This window comes from Dicentrarchus labrax, unplaced genomic scaffold (assembly GCF_905237075.1).
Source record: "Dicentrarchus labrax unplaced genomic scaffold, dlabrax2021, whole genome shotgun sequence".
NCBI lineage: Eukaryota > Metazoa > Chordata > Actinopteri > Moronidae > Dicentrarchus > Dicentrarchus labrax.
Window position 1 is genome coordinate 20,749,929 of NW_026136723.1, and position 18,463 is coordinate 20,768,391.

The window sequence follows — 18,463 nt, forward strand, 5'->3', positions numbered from 1 at the left end:
ATTTAAACCCCTTCACCTCCTCACCCTCCTCCTCCTCCCCTTCACGGTGACGTGGTGGCAAAAGTGCAACGTGGACGGGGCAAATAACAACACAAAGCCATCTGACACTTGAACCGAAAGTGGGTCGTGTCTAATGCCCACCCCCCCACACACACACACCCACCCACCCACCCACTCCTCTCCAGTGTCCACCTAACGCCATCCATGTGCTTACCTGTTCTGCCAGCCTTGGATCAGGTTGGTGTATTTGCTCAGCACTCCTTCCAGCTGCCTCTTGCGCGCCTGCTGCTGCTGCAGAATCATGCTGTTCCCCAGCACAGCTCCCCGGCTGCCTCCCGCTCCAGCCGGGCCGCCCAGGGAGCCGGAGCCGGGGCTGTGCGACCCGCTCCTGCCGGGCTTCCTCGTCGATGAGTTCCCGCGGTCCGACGTGGTAGAGTTTGTTTTGTTGGTCCCGGGATGCGGACTGCAGAGCGTCTTGTCCATCCTGGCGACGGGACGGCGGAGAGCAGGAGGAGGAGGAGGAGGAGGAGGGAGGGAGAGAGGGGAGGAGGGGATGGACCAGAAGCAGCTTGGAGGAAGATTTCACCAGCGCATAAGTGGTAAGCAGGGCGATGTATGTCTGCTGAACTAAAGCAGAGGCGGTGTGTGTGCATTGACTGCGCTGCGCCGGCGGTGTAAGCGTCCCTTGGTGCGTGAGAAAGCTGACATGTTCCTCGGCGGTGTTTGTGTCCTGCTCTCTCCTCTGCAGTGCGCGGCTGTGTGGCACTGTGGGTCTCCTCCAGCGTTTTCCTGGTAGGAAGGGAGAGCAGAGCGCAGGCACGCCCACTCCACTCTGGACCAACCCCCGGATATTACAACGCAATCCTATCATACACATCATCATACCCAAAAAAAAGTAACCCATCCCCCCAAAAATAATAAATAAATAAAAAATACTGCAAACATCAGCAGGAAAAGGCTTAGATGACTCATGTATGAGGCTGATATATGATAAGACTTTCTTTATAATATAAGCTACTATAAGGTGACTATTAAAACCTAGTAGTACAATTATAATGTATTATGTGTAATAAGAAAATAATGCAGCAATATTGTAATCACAATCAATAAAATCACTCCAAGCTCACTAAAAGGTTAATTATTATTAAAAAGAGACTGTCCCAAATGTGTTTCTGGGTACATTTAATGTTTTTTTAATATTGAGTTGAGGGATTATTGGTCTTCTGTTCCAGATTTGTGAGCAATACTAAGACATCAGACTAATTTAGGTGCTTTTATATTTGATAACATTTTAAACTTAACTTAAGGAAACACCTCCAGTTTAGATGTCATCTGTCTGCAGGTTGAATTTAAGTTTTTAGGACTATTATGAATGCAGTTTAAGGCCTATTTTACATCCATAATGGCACAAATAAAAGTATGAAGGATATGATGGAAAACTGTTATTGTCTCCATGTAGGTTTTGTTTTCTAGTTGTTGTGATTAATACAAATTTCCCCAAAACACATTAGAACGTAAAACTGAAAAATGCAAACTTTTAACAAGGTAACTGAATACATTTTAAGACCTTTCAAATGTATACTTAAGACATTTTAAGGCCTAAAATTCAGATTATTTTAGACTTTTTAAGACTTACTTTAAGTAAGTCTCCGTAGGACACCCTGTGCCTGTAGAAGAAGGGCTCAGGACATGCCAATCAGGTAGGTTAGAAACTGCATGTCATTTTCACATCTTTGCAAGTTTCATAAATTAGGAGGGCTTCCAAATGTTTATATGGCTGTGAGATTTTGTTTCATAAGTTTTACAACTTATTCACACACACACACACACACACACACACACACACACACACACACACACACACACACACTCACACAACCAGGATGAAAAGGATGCGATAATGAAGACCAGACTGAGGAGCACTGCAGGCTATTAAGAAAAGGCAGAAGATGCACTGAGCAATTCAAGGCATGCCTCTGTGAATCTCCATAGGACACTTAACAGAGCAAGGATAGATTCCTGCTGCTTGTCAGCTGAGGCAGCCACAAAGAAAAGATCAATACAAGAGTAAAAAAAAAAAATCCCTGAGCAACAGAGAGTCAATGGTTTGTTAAAAGCTTGTGCTGAGAGTCAAGCTTGGGTCAGCTGCATTTCATTATGAGAGGTCAAGGCAGTTTGACTCGGTGGCCTTTGTTATTAACTTTCAATTTAGAATATATGTAAATCACAGGAAAAAGACTATACTTTTGCAATATAAAGAACTGACTGTTTGCTAAACCCCGCCCCATGAACAGCAATCACCGGTCACACCTTAGCAACCACAAGTAGTCAGGGCAGGTCCGTCAAGCAGATGAGTTAAACACAAGCAGAGTGCCTGTAGAAAAAGAGATCAGATGGATTAAAGCGTATGTTTATCTGCTCCAATGTAAGCACATCTCATATCCAGCTAACCTACTGTAGCATGTTATTAGCAAATATTATTTAATGGAGTTACAGGTTAGAAAATACCTGAAATACTGAAACATCTGCTGCATGGGTGTCAAGATGCTATATCAGAGTAACGTTAGCAGTTGTGTCCAGCTCTTTAATTATGTGTGGGGAAGTTCAATTCAATTCAATTCAATTCAATTTTATTTGTAAAGCGCCAATTCATAACAGAAGTTATCTCAGGACACTTTTCAAATAGAGTAGGTCTAGACCAAACTCTTTGTAACATTATTTACAGAGACCCAACAGTACCACCATGAGCAAGCACTTGGCGACAAGGGCAAGGAAAAACTGCCTGTTAAAAGGCAGAAACCTAGGACAGATCCTTCAGCTCTAGGTGGGTGGTCGTCTGCCTCAACCAGTTGGGGTGAGAGAGAGAGAGAGAGAGAGAGAGAGAGAGAGAGAGAGAGAGAGAGAGAGAGAGAGAGAGAGACAGGTGCACAGCAACAACAGTATTGGCAATGGCAATCTAGCAGGACCATGGCAGGAGGCTCCACCAGGATCGATAAGAACCTGCGAGACGAGAAAGCACAAGAACTCCGGGAAAGAAGTGAAGTTAGTAACATGCATTAATGGAAAATGAATGAGTGCAGAAAGAGAGAGGAAGAGAGGAGCTCAGTGCACCATGGGAAATCCCCCGATAGTCTAGGCCTATAGCAGCATAACTAAGGGATGGCTCAGGACTCACCTGATCCAGCCCTAACTATAAACTTTATCAAAGAGGAATGTCTTAAGCCTACTCTTGAATGTGGAGAGGGTGTCTGACTCCTGAACCACAACTCCACACTCCAGAAACTCCAAGTAAAGCACTTTTTTGAACAAACAGCATTATAATGAAGTACTGTATAGTTCTGAGACGCCCTGGCCTACAAATCTTGTTCTTCAGATTTCAGAAAACATTTGGTTCAGACCTCATCAAATTCAATGAAAATGAAAATTGTGATGCAGAAATGATTCCCTCTGATCATGAATCATATTGCATGTATGTTAATATGTTCTTACCATATTGTGCAGCTCTGTAAGTTAGATTTAATGCCATACACAAATTAGGCTGCTCCGTGTCTTCTACATAGATCATCAGCTGGGGGACCTTTAGCCTCAATCTTTTAGCATTACATACATATTTAAGACCCCTTTTCAGGCTTCCTATTTTAAAATACGTTAAAATTTCAGCTAAGGTTTCAGAGTATTCCACCAGCACAAGAAAGAGCTACAAAAATGGGTAAATTACTTTAGATGGCAGCTTTGGTGATATTTTGGGTATGGATGAAAATATAGATAGAGTATGGCTAGTAAACCTCACCTCTAAAGTCATTTTTTCTGAAAGGCGGATGAAAGAAAAGCTGAATAAGAGATTGCACTACAGAAGTTAGTGGAACAGAGGTTAGCCCGTACAGGATGTCATCACTCTGGGTCTCCATTTCCTTTTGCAATTCTGCAATATCATGACATTTAAAATCATCATCTTCATTAGTTCTTCCGCCTCACCCTCCTTCATTCTCTCCTCCACCTAATCATCTCCATCATTATCATCCATGTTATTAGCGCTTTGAAACCACTTGCATCATCGCGGGCCCTCAGCCGCCATCATTCTGCCGGGACAGAACGAACTGCTGCAAGAGCCACCTCTGTTTCCTCACCTCAGCACTGTAAAACATGAAAGAACTCCTTCCCCAGAGCTGTGATTCGATGCGTTTCTTTTTCCCGGCTTCACACTGACATCGCACCAATCTCCTCCATTACGGTCCTGCGTCAGCCCAGTCAGATTTATGGCAGCTGTGACTGCCCGAGGCGAGTCCCTCATCATCTTCCACTACCAGTCTGCTCTTGGCACCAGAGCCATTACAGCCTTGAAGGAGATACTTTCAAACCTAATAGCTCCAAATTGTCAGCTTTTTAGGAACTAAGAACAGCATCATTGTTTGTAGCACGATAGCAACATATTTCTTAGTTTATGTGGCAGCTTTAACACCACATCCTTTTCTACACAGCCTGACAGAATCACATATTCTGCATCAGCTTGTTCCAACTCTTCATTGAGCAACAGTATATTATGATTACACTGGGTAAAATATTTAGACTCTCCTGTTTTTTTTAGGGCTACACCAGTTCAGAAGCATATATTCTAGGTGTATTGTGCATCATTATACACAAATGAAAACATACCTATAGATATTATGTTCCATTTCTGCCAATAGATCCTCCTAAATGTTACACACTGGACCTTTATCATCATTCTGAAGCAAAAGCTGGTTATGTGACTGGAAAACAACATGCTGGGCAGATGCAGAGTGTTTATACTGCAGAGAGGTTAAGCACATGAGCTGCTACTGGTCAACTCTCTTGTACATCACAAATTATCAATGAAGGACGTGGAAAATGGTCAAGAAAGTCATTGACAATTGAATGCAATCTAATGTATTTGCTGAATTGTATTTTAACTGTTAAATGGATGCATATAAGCACATTCATATAAGCTGTACATACATGTACTATATGGCCAAAGGTACATGGATATTCCGGTCTACATATTTTTATGTACATTTGGGGCTACATGGCTGTTTGTTCCTTAAACAGCTAAAATAGCTTCATATTTACCATACAAACATGAGAGTGGTATCAATCTTCTCGAGTAATTCTCTGCAAGACTAATGTATGAATAATTTCCCAAAATGTAGAACTATCACTTAAACACCACAGCACACATGACATTGATTCCAACATTTTTTTGGGGAAGATCCTTGCTAGTTTCTACATGGCCATAATGGTTTAACATCAGTGGCCAATCTCACTGATGTGAACGGCAGCAAATCTTTGCAGTAGTTTAAAATCCTGTTGAAGGATTGGTGGTTTTGAAATGAGATGTGTACCACATATATATGAGTCAAAAGTTGTGGTGTCCACATACCTTTGGCCACAGGAAGTGTACCAAGAAGTGGTTTCATTTAGAATATTTCACTACGTTGCAGCATAAAACTTTACGCAACCAAAACTTTGCTTGATCGAAGTGTGCTGCTGTCTCCCGCATTTGGCATTAGATCTTAGCCTTTCAGAAAATGATTGATCGCGAGGCTCAGCAAAGGTAAAGGCCAGGACTCAGCTTTAAAGATGAAGAAGTCTTCCATCAGCACACGTTCTCATCTCTTAGTTCTAATGCCTCCATTTCCACAACATAATATTTCATAGCTTTTAATGTATCCTGGCATGAAAGTCGACTGTAGTGAGTGGCAGGACGGGGAGTTTTGTTCGTTGATTCAGTATGTCAAAATAAACGATCAATGCTTAGTCAGTGCACAGTTTAAAAGGTTGTTGGAAAAATTACTGAATAGCAGGGTTTATTTTCGAGCAGGCAGTCAGAATTTGAATAAGGATGGGTGTATTTCATCATCGATCTTATCCATATTTGGCTATGTGAGCTTGTCTGTCCTTGTCCCTGACAGATATCTGCTGCACTGCCCATCACTTTATGTACCAACACACACAATATCTCATCTATCTCCTTTCCCAACAGACTGAGAGTCCAAACCAAAAGCCAACAATAATGGACAAAGAGACAGGACCAAACTTGGTTTGTTTCCACTGACGCTGCGTTTATAAAGCTGGATCAGATTAGCATTTCACCTGGTCTAATTGTTCCTGGCAACCACAGGAACTGAGATTATCTCAAGTCCGTTTGTTTTGGGAACATTATCTGCTTGTTGCAAACTCTGCTGCTGCCAACATGGCTCCATTACATTAAATCTCTCCCTTTGCTCTCTGGAAAGAAGCTTACTTAACGTGTGAAATAAGCTTAACTTTCTCTATTGGCTCTTACTTTGGTTTTATTGTAACGTAATCTTAAAATTGTAATGTTAAATCATATTGTGTATAGTTGTATTTCCGTTTATTCCATTTCTGAGGGAGTTTAGTATGTAACATTATAACTGACATGTGGAGATGCTTGACTTGCCAAAAGCTTGCGTATGTTTGCACAACAGCCTGAATTATTCACAAAGACCAGCAACCTCGCCAATAACTACTTAATGGACTAGAAGGGGGTTATTGACCCTGTATGCTGACAAGGTCAACCGACTGTGTGTGTGTGTGTGTGTGTAGTTGTGTGTCAGACGAAGACGAGAGCAGGAGAGAGGGATTTTATAGTTCAAGGATGTGTCTGCCTGTGAGTGAATATTTGACTTTCTGCTTGCTGCCCCTCTTTCCAAGCTGGGCTGAAAGATGAAGGCATGCATATTCATCAAGCCAGGTAAAGAATGAGTCTCTATGATGGCAAGAGATGAATATGGATGGCAGACTTATTCATACTTTGTGTGTGTGTCAGGAACCTCCAATCAGCCACTACTCTGAAGGTCAGAACACCTCTACAAGAAAGAGGATGGGTATTTAAGACCTGTATATCGACACAAAAGTACTCTGAGCATCCACAAGACCATAAATCCAACTGCATTTATGTCCAAATATTCTCACAGCGAAGAGTTCGGTCAAAAGAAAGCCAGGGCTTGTTCAATTACATAGCATAGAGGTGGGAAATCACAAATTACTTCGCTGATTTGAATGTTTTCATTCAATTCAGTCCAAAGATTCATTTTCACTGAGTATGTAGTTTGTCCACTTCTTTTCCTAAACTAAGTGAATCCATCACCTTTCAAAGGCACTTCAATGTACAAGAGTAAGCGAATGCATCATGTTCATTTTTTGCAGAAGAAAAATCAATCAAATGCACAAAATAATACGTTTTTAATTTACTTTTGAAAGCAGCTACATTCGGGGTTCATTTAAGGTCATCAGGAAATGATTTCCATCTGTGTACTGGAAAGAACACTTTTGTTTTCCCCAGTTGTTCTTTGTTATTTGTGATGTCCTTGTCGAATAAGAATTGAAAGAAAAATAAATAAGATAGCAGCGTGTGGGTCCCACAGTCAAAATGATTAAAAGTTTAATTTTACCAGTTGTCAGTGACTGTCAGCGTTCTCCAGCAAAAACCTAATTAATGCCAAGAAAGGATAAATTAGCTAAATAATCTGTGAAAGAAAAGGTTACAGTGTTTTACTGCATGTCCAGATGAATGAAGAGGTCTAATATTTAGCTGTGATTAAGGAAATATCACGCAAAGGCAAAACAGAAAGTAAAATGCACCATAATGTCAGAAAAAGATCCATTTTACAACAATTCTTTATGGCTGAATTTTCCTTTTGATTCATCACAATCTATTTTTGTCTGCAAGCATTTGACAGCCGCCTTAAAGGTCACAGTTAAAGTTGTTACACTAATGAACCCTACACTTTGAGGATAGTATTTTCTTCCTTATTAAATCACCTTAAAGGACCAAAAGCAGAAAAAGGTGGACAAAGATAGAGGAAGGCAGTGACAGACCTTCAGTAAAAGTGGCACTACAGCTCTCTGTGGGCTCAATTATTGCTCAGCCGAACAAGAGCAGAGGGACCCCCAGTTCTAACTTGACACTTGTGTTTGTCAGGGGTGCGAGGAGATAAAAGCTAATGGCTCTTCTTGATCTCAAATTTTTCCTGCTAAGCAGAGACTCTAGAAAGATACCGGTGTCAAAATGTGGCAGGTCAGTCCCCTGAAGCTTGTTTCAGTGAGAAGAGAGCAGAGGACACTGTGACAGAAACAACATCTTACTTATATTCTTCTGCGCTGTCATTGCTCGCCAGTCTAATATCATTTTACACAAACAACAGGAAAACACACACACACACACACACACACACACACACACAAACACACACACACACACACACACACACACACACACACACACACACACACACACACACACACACGCGCGCTCTGGCTCCACATTGTTACTGTATGTGCTTTGTTTTAGTTCCAGGTTTTATCGCCTTGCTTTGTGCCTCTAATTTCCTTTAAGGACTCTGTGATCACCTTCTTAGTTAAAAATCAGGTTTTAACTTAACTTGTCACATGCAGATGCATTCACTGCAGCAATAATACCACAATGGCTTCTTTACAGGCTAATTAAGATTTTATTGCCTGCAAATGTCACAGTGGAAGGGTAATGTGGAGTGACAAGTCATTAAAAAAAAACTGGTTATATTTCAAAGTAATTGTCCCCTAAGAAATAAATGTACACATAAATGTACACAGGTTGCAAGTCACTGATTTACATCCACAGCAGGTTGTGACTGATGTGGATTTGTTTCTCTGAAGCACATTAGAGACATCTACTGGCCAAAAAAGTTATTTTGGGTTTACACTTGGCCTGGTTGAGAAAACGATGAGATCACCTTCAAGATGTGATGTAATCTTTGGAGGATTTGGGAATTCTGCCCATAAAAGCCAATACGGCAGCTGCTTACATATTTCATCAAGAGTCAAGACAGAGTTAAGACCAGAATCTGAGTTTTTGTTATGTTACATAAAATGATCATGGCTTGTGACTCAATAACCAACTACACAGGTCACTGCTCTTTCAGACAGACAGCTAAAGCAATAAGCCTTTTTCACAGCAGACATGTTGACAAAGCATGAACAGCACAGGTGTAAATAACAAAAGTAAAGATGGCTGAATTCAATTTAGCTGCCTCAAGTCCGGCTATTGTGCAAGCTGGCTCATTGTCACAGCTTATTGGGAATACAACCGAGCCATCAAATGTTGTTAGTAACACTTGTGCTTTCTACTACAAGGAGTCAAAGTCTCTGCAATGAAAAAGACCTATTGGAAGTTAAATTAGCTAAATTGATATGTGTAAAATGACAATGTGACAGTCTGAAATGAGTCGCTCATTGTGTTGAACAGAAATCTGTAGCTCCTGCTTTAAAGTGAGTTTCACAGACACAGACACAGTTAGCGACTCACTAGCTCATGAACATAATGGAGCATTTAGCAGCTAATAGAGTTGGTGGAGACTAAGAACAGAGCTATTGCTAAGAGAGTGGAGACTGGCCTTATATTCATCAGGTGGATGCAAACACGACTTCAAATATATATAAAGTATGTATATATACACACATATATATGCACCAATCAGCCACAGCTTTATGAGCACTGACAGGTAAACTAAATAACACTGATTATCTTATCATGGCACCTATCAGTGGGTGGAATATATTAGGCAGCAAGTGAACATTTTGTCCTCAAAGTTGATGTGTTAGAAGCAGGGAAAATGGGCAGTGTGAGGATTTGAGCGACTTTGACAAGGGCCAAATTGTAACGGCTAGACGACTGGGTCAGAGAATCTCCAAAACTGCAGCTCTTGTGGGGTGTTCCCGGTCTGCAGTGGTCAGTACCTGGGTGCCCAGGTGGTCATAATGTTATGGCTGTTTAGTGTACACTGCAGGTCATAAATTTAAACTTCTTCAAATGGACAAGAAAGTTGAAAGACCACATTTCTTTGAAGATACTGTATTTTCATCTCACATTCCCATAAGGCTATCTAATAGTAGAGAAAATTATATTATAACATGACCTAAAGCTCAGCATTCTAGTGTAGACTTCAGCAAACACCTTACCTGTTCTGTCTGTAAAATAGGAGCAAATTTAGTGTCCGTTTGTGCAATCAATCACTTAGTAAGAGCAGAAATCACACTTCCAGATGTCTGCACTGACTGTGGAAGTACAGTCTTTCAGTCCATTTCAACATGGACATCATCTTTCTTCACTGTCCCTCCATCTTTGGCTAAATGTTAAGCAGCCGAGTCTGATGAAGCAGATGGACGCCTGTCTCTTGATGACTCCTGTCTTTATTACAAACGCTCAGATTAATACAGTCATTACAAACCCATACATTCATGACAATGACTGCGCTTTCTGTTCCTAATTAGGAGAATAATTCAGTCTGGTTTTGGTCCCTGCCAGGCGGCTCGTCTCTTTTTAAAGGGCACGGAGTTCATGTGAGTGTGTATGTGTTTGACCACCTACACACACACTCCTCCCATCCATTGCACCTATACCCAGTGTGTTTTAACGTAATGAGCCTTTATAATGCAGCTCATCAGTATGCTGGAAGGGAGCAGGGGTCCCTCCAAAGCAGTCTGGATCAACTGGAGTCGTAGTTTGCTATCCGCCCACACTCAAGGACATTACATTAGCATTGATTGTCCTCTACACTTCACCTAATATTAAAAGCACTGAAGGAATACCAGGAGACTTCAGCTCACTAGTCTATTAATAATGAGACTCCTGCTTAATCACTCTAATCAAAATATCTGATTAAAACTCTATAATGTCTTTTACAAGGATCCCAGCATGTTTTGGAGACACCCCACTGCTGCGCCAAAGTCATCATTCATTCAGTTAAGGTTATGGAATTGTGGAACTACATTTCCCAGAATGCCACATGGGCCCCTTTTTTTTTTTTTTTTTTTTTGTCCAACCACAGCTCTGCTCCGGGTTGACCATGTGCTGTATGACTGCCACCGGACGGCTGTCTGTAGAAAGTGCAGGAAAACGTGCCACACAGTGACACACACAGCACCACCATGCAGGCGGCTCGACCCGGACCAGCGGCGGCGGCAGCGGCGATGATGTAGAGATGGATTAGAAAATTATGTGCCTCTTCATCAACATGTTTCCGGGAGTTTTCTATGCACTGCTGGCGGGTTTCCTCGGGGCCGTGGCGTCGTCGTCGGCCAAACTGTCCCTCGGAGCCGACTACCTGAAGGGAGTCTGTGAAACCGGACTCCGGACGTGGGGAGAGCAGCGGAAATTTAGACAAGCGGACGAAACTACCGCCTGTGACCGGGTGAGGCATCGCCGCAGTTGAGGTTGCGTTAATTATTAACACAGCGCGGACGGCCGTGAATAATGCAGACGTGCATGCCTGCAAGCGGGGTGCTTTCTCACAGAGGAAGTTGGGGGGGTTATCCCCGCCTCTCCTCTCCTCCCTGACTCCCTCAGCATCAGCACCATCAGCAGCATCGCACGGGGGCAGCCCATGCAGCAGCTGCGCTCTCGTGCCGTGTCCGCGTGCTTAATGACATTGCAGCTCGTAGTGCGTGAGTGTGTGAACGTGTGTTATCGCGTTATTTAGTGTCTCAGCGTGGTGGTTGTTGATGGCGCGGAGGAAGGCTGGGTTTTTCTAAAAAAAAATAAAAGGGTGGGGGGGCGGGGGTCAGGTTTCTTGTGTGACCTTCACGCTCTCCTGCACGCGTCACACAGTGATGTCAGAAACATCTGCAGGCAGCTGTTTGTAGCCTTGAACCAGTGGAGACGTCAAATAGTGGCCTTTTTAATGTGAGGGATGATTACAAATAGCAAATAAGGTGTGCAAGTGGATGTAGGCAAATGCTCTTAATATTCACCATGAAGACTGAATGCGTCTTCATACATACAGCAGATGTGGCTCAGGAGGTTGGTGGTTCGATCCCTGGCTCCTCCCACTGCTTGTCGAAGTGTCCTTGAGCAAGATACTGAATGTGAGTGACTGAGTTAGTTTGTGTTTGCCATCAGAGTGTGTGAATGGGTGAATGTTTATACAAGTACAGTCCATTTACCAAATAACAGGAATCCTTCACCATATAATGCACTGGTTAATTATTAACACGGAGAAATGTGATATTTGCTGTGGTTGATTGTAACTAAGTAAATTTACTCACTGCACTTAAGTACAGTTTTGGCCTACTTGTACTTTATACTTCTACTCCAGGAGCAGAGCAGGGGGGGTTGGCTTTTGTGGCTTCAGCCCTGAATATTTTCTCAAAGGCCTTTTAGGGGTGAGGAAGAGAGAAGAAAGGGGGGAGTGATAGAGAAAATTGGGGGTGGGGGATGAAGGAAAGGAGAGCAGAGGTGCCAGCAGTAGATGTAAGATGTGTTTAATCTTTTATGCATCTTAATTTTATGATTTGAAATCTATTTTGTTTTATATTTTCGTCATTCACTGGAGAAAATTAACAGGGATAAATGAGTGGAGCTGAGAGTGTCCAGGGGTAGATCAAATAAAGTACTGTATATGCTTATCCTACTATTCTATTCCCTAAGGAAATAAAACATATATATAATATTTAATATATAAAAGCCGCATTTACTTGGCAATGTTGGGACTCTTGATCTAAAACACGACTGTCTTAGAGACTTAATCTGTCAGACAGGTGCAAATATTGTGTAGGTGGCTGCAGTGATTTAATTTAATATAATTCAATCAATTTCATCATCATTTCTAATTGTTAATTTAATCGTGCAAACAAGATGTTGCTCACAGTACACAACTTTAGATGAACTTTTCAGTTTCTGTTTTTGTTTTTCAGCTCCATATCCCTCTGAGGCTGCTGTGTGGTGGGCTGCTTTTCACCTGCAATGCTGTGATGTGGACCTTCCTTGCCAAAGCACTCAGGTACTCCTCTTCCTCCACCCGAACCACTGTGACCACCACCGCCTCCAACTTCATATCTTCCGTAAGTATCAGCCTTTCTTCTTACAGAACCTCCTTCGCTCTGTTCTTTGCAGTCTTTGTACTAAATACTTCACACGAGACTGTGGTGGAGTGTAAGTTAATTTCAGAGTGACCTTACATCCTTTTGTCCTGATATATGCAGGGTTTATTTTAGAAAATAGGCTGGACTATATTCAGAAATAACTTGTCGCAGGGATTTAGGCTCCTTACTTGTCAAAGTTCAACTCCTTGTTCGACATGTCCCACCGAGGCTTTCTTATTGGCTGTAATTTATATTGAATTATAGAGCCTTATTTACTTTGACTAAGAAGAAACCCTGATTATCTCCCCCCTCCCACAGGCTTTCCTGGGGCAGCTGATCTTTGGTGAAGCCCAGATAACGTTGTGGTGGGTTGGGATCTCCCTGACCTTCTCTGGGCTGTTGGTACTGCAGAGGGTTTCGCCGCAGGATGGACATCATAACACGGTCGCCAAGGACGAATAATATGCGTTGTCTCCACTAGCTCAGTGCAGCCTGGCTCCAGCTGGCTGTGGTACGTGGTGCGATTTTTGGTCGGCATCTCTTCTGATTTTAACATCTCGTCAAAGAATAGCAAAATCTTAAGTGTATTTGGTCGATTTTGTTCTTTTATAAAAGTACATTTATTGAATTAAGACTCTCTTTCTGCACTACAGTGAAATAACAAGAATCATTTCCTGTAACTTTGTGGTCATGTAGGCTGAGAAACACTGCTGGCTCAGCTGTGGTGCAGCCTTATTTAGGCCTTTTTGTAAAATCAGAGGACATGTTGGCTTTCAGCCAGTCTGAGCGTGGTGCAGCTACAGTCTGGCTAGTGGAGACAAACTAATGGATGCCTGCGCCCAGCTTCCCAGAAGCACTAAAATCATCTTTATCCACAGGCTTACAATGAAGCAAAAATTATACTAGCTTTAGTCAACAACAGCACAACAAGTCATGAGCTAAAAGAACAGAGAGGAAGGGAGGAGAAAAAATGGGAAATACAATCATTTGCACTCTCATGGCTGTAAGGTAGATGCTGATGCCATTGGCTAGTTAGCTTAGTTTAGCATAACGAGTTGAAACTAGTTTGGCTCTGTCTGAAGGTAACAAAATCTGCCTACAAGCACCTCTAATTAACTCGTTATACCTCGTTTGTTTAATTCTAACCACCAGTGAAACCACAAATAGGGTTTTTTGTACAGATTAAACTAACAAGAGGCAGATTTTATTACCTTTGGACGAAGCCCGGCTAGTTGTTTCCCCTCCGTTTCCAGTCTTTATGCTAAGCTAAGCTAACCGTCTCTTGGCTGTAGGTTCATATTTAACAGATAGACATGAGAGTGGTATTGATCTTCTCATCTAACTCTCAACAAGAAAGGAAAAACATTAACAAAAGAGACATTTGATACATATATAGAAACTGTGTGCATATTTACTGAGTGATTTGAAGTAATTTTTTAAGGGTTTTGTTCAATGGACAAATAGCATCATTGGCTACGCGCACGATCCACCATTGATCATGCCTGTGCATTATATATCACAGCCGTCAGATCACCAAAGCTTTCTTAATTCTCACATACCTCATTTCCACCAGTGCAAACCTACGGCTAGTTCTGGGCTGGTGCTAGTCTTGGTTCAGACTTGGTTTAACTTAAGAACCTTTTAAGACCTGGTTTGCTTTTCCATGGGCACCATAGAGCCACGTCATTAGATTACTTTATACGTCTCCAACGTTTGCTGTTGTTACCAAGGTTACGCTAGCTGTTGGTCAACTAACATTACCCAAGAAATGTTACTAACCTTGAATGTAACATTAAAGTTGTTACATTCACAACTTTAAGAACAAATTAATAGCTTGCTAAACAGTTAATAAATACATAGCTGACTGCCACAAGGCGCCCCCAACCCCTGGTGTAAGCAGTTCTTGGTGTTGGTGCCCCACTGGGACCACTCCTGGGCCCCTTTTGGGTGTCGAAATGCGAAGAACTGGTTCAAGATTAGGCGCCGGCTCCGAACCAGCACTTAATCTGCCTTGGTGGAAAAGAGGTAACATTTCCTTAAGTTACTACAACATTTACTATAAACATCCAACACTGACATTTTTTGCATGCTCGAGGCGATGTTATAAATGAAGCACTTAGCTAACAAGGTGTATTTTCACATGTAATAACACTAATGTAGCACTGAAAGGCTCATCCCTGGTAAGAATTTGCTCTCTTCCTGGGTGTTTCTTTTACCTTTTTATTTGCCTTTCTTGACAGCTTGAACCTTAACCTCAAGATATGAGCATGACACATGTTTTCAGAGGCAGCTGGTCTTTAATCATAATGATAGATGTGTGCATGTTCCTACCAAGGCCTGAGCTCAAATATCTCACAACAGATAATCCTGAAGCGTCAGTCCACATCAGAGCGACGTCCCTGTGAGCTGCATTATTTCATTAAACCCAGAATCTTGTGACTTACTTAAGTTGCCCAACTGTCTCTCCAGCGAAAGACATCACACGGCCTCTTGATTGCCTGTTGTTGAGCTTTATGCGCCCTCCATTTGCAATCTCATATTACTCTGTTACATGCCATGATTATCAGTCCATCACTCATAATCTCTCGGGGGTTTCATGCACACCTGGCGTAATTTAAAGCTTCCGCTCTACATCCCTGGAGTTGTCAGTGAGAGTGCAATAACATTATACTTCCTTTAAACCTCATAACACTGTGATGTGTGTAACCGTGAGGGAGCTTTGAGCATTAATAACTGAGCATAGGCAATGGTAATATGCTACCAGAGGGATGTTTCATAAATCAGCTAAATAGTATACAGGGATTTGCCTGAACATGACATCAAAGGTTGCTTTACTGAACAGTATATAAAGATCACACTTTGCTGTTGTTTGGATACATATCATAATATAAATGCATAACGGTAGCTATAATACCTGTCTGTAATATCCCACAGCAGCAATGCACAAATATATCCGATGTCCTTCCAGCTGCTGCTGTGCAGGTTTTGTATCATGCGATTTACATGCATCCCTATTAATGTGACTGCAGTGACAATGTGTTTATACAGCTCTCATATTAAAGGCCGGCTGAGTGATGTTTTATAGCAGGGCTGTACTCCCCACGCAGGATTTCTTTTTTATTATCAGTGGAAATCACTCACAGCCACCGAGCACAGGCAGCGACTTCAGAAGTGAATTTAGTTGTTTGTGTCTCCGTGTTTTGGTACCCTGGCTGTGTTTGCAGTAGTATATATATATATGTCGTTTTTTGGGGGGAAGATTATGAGCTTTCTTGCCAAGAGTAAGTTGAGAAGATTAATACCACTCTCATGTCTGTAAGGTAAATGTGAACCTGGAGCTAGCAGCCAGTTAGCTTAGCTGGAAACATGGGGGGGGAGCTATAGCTTGACTCTGTCCAAAGGTAACACAGTTAGCCTACCAGCCCACTAATTACCTTGTTTTATGGGTTTAATCCATAAGTATAAAAACAACTCTAGCTTTACGTTACTTTTGGGAAACCTTTTAGTCAACAACATGAGTTGTCTGTACAAAAACTGAACGGTAAAAACAACAATTTGGAATTTTACTGAAGGTGATGTGAGTATTTCTTGACCAGGAGCGGTGACTTCCTGGAGTCTTGTCGTCACTGTGATATTGCTAACCAGCTAATCAACAAGCATGTTAATTAATGAGCCTTAAAGGAACTGCTCGGTGAAATGGAAACAGAGGCAGGCCAGCTGTTTCCCCCGTTTACACTCTTTATGCAACTAGCTACCGGCTGTAGTTTCATATTTAACGTACAGACGTGAGAGTGGTATCAATCTTCTTCTTACTCTCAGCAAGAGAGTAAATAATCATATATCCAAAAAATGTGTCCTTTAATCTACCTTTAATATCGGTAATCCTTGCTTTTGATTCTTAAGATTTTTTGGTGCCTGGCTTTTCTCCAGTTAATGGCATGATATGAGGGTAAACCATCTACCTGTGAACCCACTCTCACTGTAATATAACCAGTCAGAGCTTTGCAGTAGCCACATTTATAGCTCTGTGACAGCGGCATGGCCCTGAGTGTGATGTATTTATATCCGTGTGCACATAAACTGTAGATGTGGATGTACGGAGAGATTAGAAAACCGCTAAAATACGATCTTGACCTAACAAGGTGTGTGTGTGTGTGTGTGTGTGTCACATTGATGAGTTAATGTGCTGCAGTGCAAAAAAATACCAACAGTAAATTTATCAGGACTTCTTGTGAATCAGTAACGTTTTGACCTATCTCTTGGTGTACTGTTGACACCGGAGCTTCTTAGAGGAGAACAGTCTTTCTTTGCTCAGTCTGAATACTTAATGAGCAGAATGATGGAAAACAGACTGATTTTGCATTTGTTTGTTGGTAGTCTTTAAAGTGAAATATGTGCAGTCGTGGCTTTAATCTGAAGGCTGCTGCACTGACAAATTGAACATCATGTTTAACTTTTTAACACAAATTAAAACAGTGTGTTTAGATGGAGAGACCCTGTTTGCTATGATATAATCCTTTCATGATGTGTTTTACAGATTATGTGAAAAAAACATTTGTAAAAGTGTAAATATATTCTGTTAATAGGAAACACTTTAAAGGATGTGTAAATTGTTATCTCCACTGGGAGAAAAAACACACACTGTTGAATTATTAAATAAACATCTCATCTGACAAACAAGATCCTCGTCTCCATCAGATGTTGTTGATTGTGGGAAGATGTTAAGTACGTCGTCTGTTGTTCAAATAGAAAAAGCTTCTATTCTACATCCAGATGTACGGAAGCGTATTGCATTTACTTGAAAAATTATTTTTTGGTTTTTATTTTTCTGAGTAATTTTTTTTTGGGGTTGTTTTTCAGATTTTCTGAATAATTAAATAATAAATAATAACTTTTTCTGAGTTTAGAGAGCATTTGAAACAATAGATGCATTCATTCCTTTATTGAGAGCTCGATTTAACGGAAACAAACATAACCGGCTTGTTTAGTTCAATCAAGTTATACTTTGATCTGGGTTTAAGACACTGGGAGATAGTCCCGTCTTTAAGTCATATAGATGGTATTATCATTAGTTTGTCGACTCTACGCAGGCACCTTGCAGTTGTTCAGAAGAAAAACCCCATTCAGATCTGCTAGACATAGCAATATATACATATAATATATAATATATAATATATAATATATACATAGCAAAATTGACCTGGTACGGTAGATAGTTGAAGATGGGGCATGTATGTGCAGGGAGCAGTCACCATAGGTCCATAGGAGTCACTTTCAGGTTGGAGGTTCTCGCGGGAGTTCGAAATATCTCAATAATTCAGGAAAAAAATTACTCCGAAAAACGGGGGGAAAATTACCACGTAAAACAGGAAAAGAATTACTCAGAAAAACAGGAAAAAAGAAATTTGTCAGAAAAACAGAAAAAATTATTCAAAAAACAAACCAAAAATGTTTTTTCTTTTCAAGTGAATGCAATACGCTTCCATACACATGAACTGAATTAGACGTAACAATCAGAATTACCTCTTGTTCTTGTAACATAAATCAGTTTGAAGCGCGTTCAGATGCATTGCTCTCCAGTTATATG

The 18,463-nt window shown here is 41.3% G+C and overlaps 2 protein-coding genes across 3 annotated transcripts in view; one reads left to right on the top strand and one right to left on the bottom strand.

The window, feature by feature from the left end:
* LOC127358470 (oxysterol-binding protein-related protein 10) overlaps nt 1-803 on the bottom strand; it is a 75,153-nt gene extending 74,350 nt beyond the window's left edge. For both annotated transcript variants that reach the window (XM_051391598.1, XM_051391597.1), the window contains exon 1: nt 215-803. In XM_051391598.1, coding sequence (XP_051247558.1) covers nt 215-483 — 269 coding nt within the window. In that variant the 5' untranslated portion in view covers nt 484-803. The remainder of the gene's footprint in view (nt 1-214) is intronic.
* Nucleotides 804-10,856: 10,053 nt separating this feature from the next.
* LOC127358490 (transmembrane protein 42) lies at nt 10,857-17,558 on the top strand. The gene is made up of 3 exons (XM_051391631.1): nt 10,857-11,207; nt 12,709-12,855; nt 13,195-17,558. The coding sequence occupies exons 1-3, from the start codon at nt 11,013-11,015 to the stop codon at nt 13,336-13,338; spliced, it is 486 nt and encodes a 161-aa protein (XP_051247591.1). The 5' UTR covers nt 10,857-11,012; the 3' UTR covers nt 13,339-17,558.
* The last annotated feature ends 905 nt before the right edge of the window (nt 17,559-18,463 follow it).

Bases quoted from the DNA above. Each gene is read 5' to 3' on its own strand.
- LOC127358490 (XM_051391631.1), top strand. From the start codon at position 11,013: ATGTGCCTCTTCATCAACATGTTTCCGGGAGTTTTCTATGCACTGCTG. The intron at 11,208-12,708 runs GTGAGGCATCGC...TTTGTTTTTCAG, and splicing joins AAACTACCGCCTGTGACCGG to CTCCATATCCCTCTGAGGCT. The intron at 12,856-13,194 runs GTAAGTATCAGC...CCCCTCCCACAG, and splicing joins CCTCCAACTTCATATCTTCC to GCTTTCCTGGGGCAGCTGAT.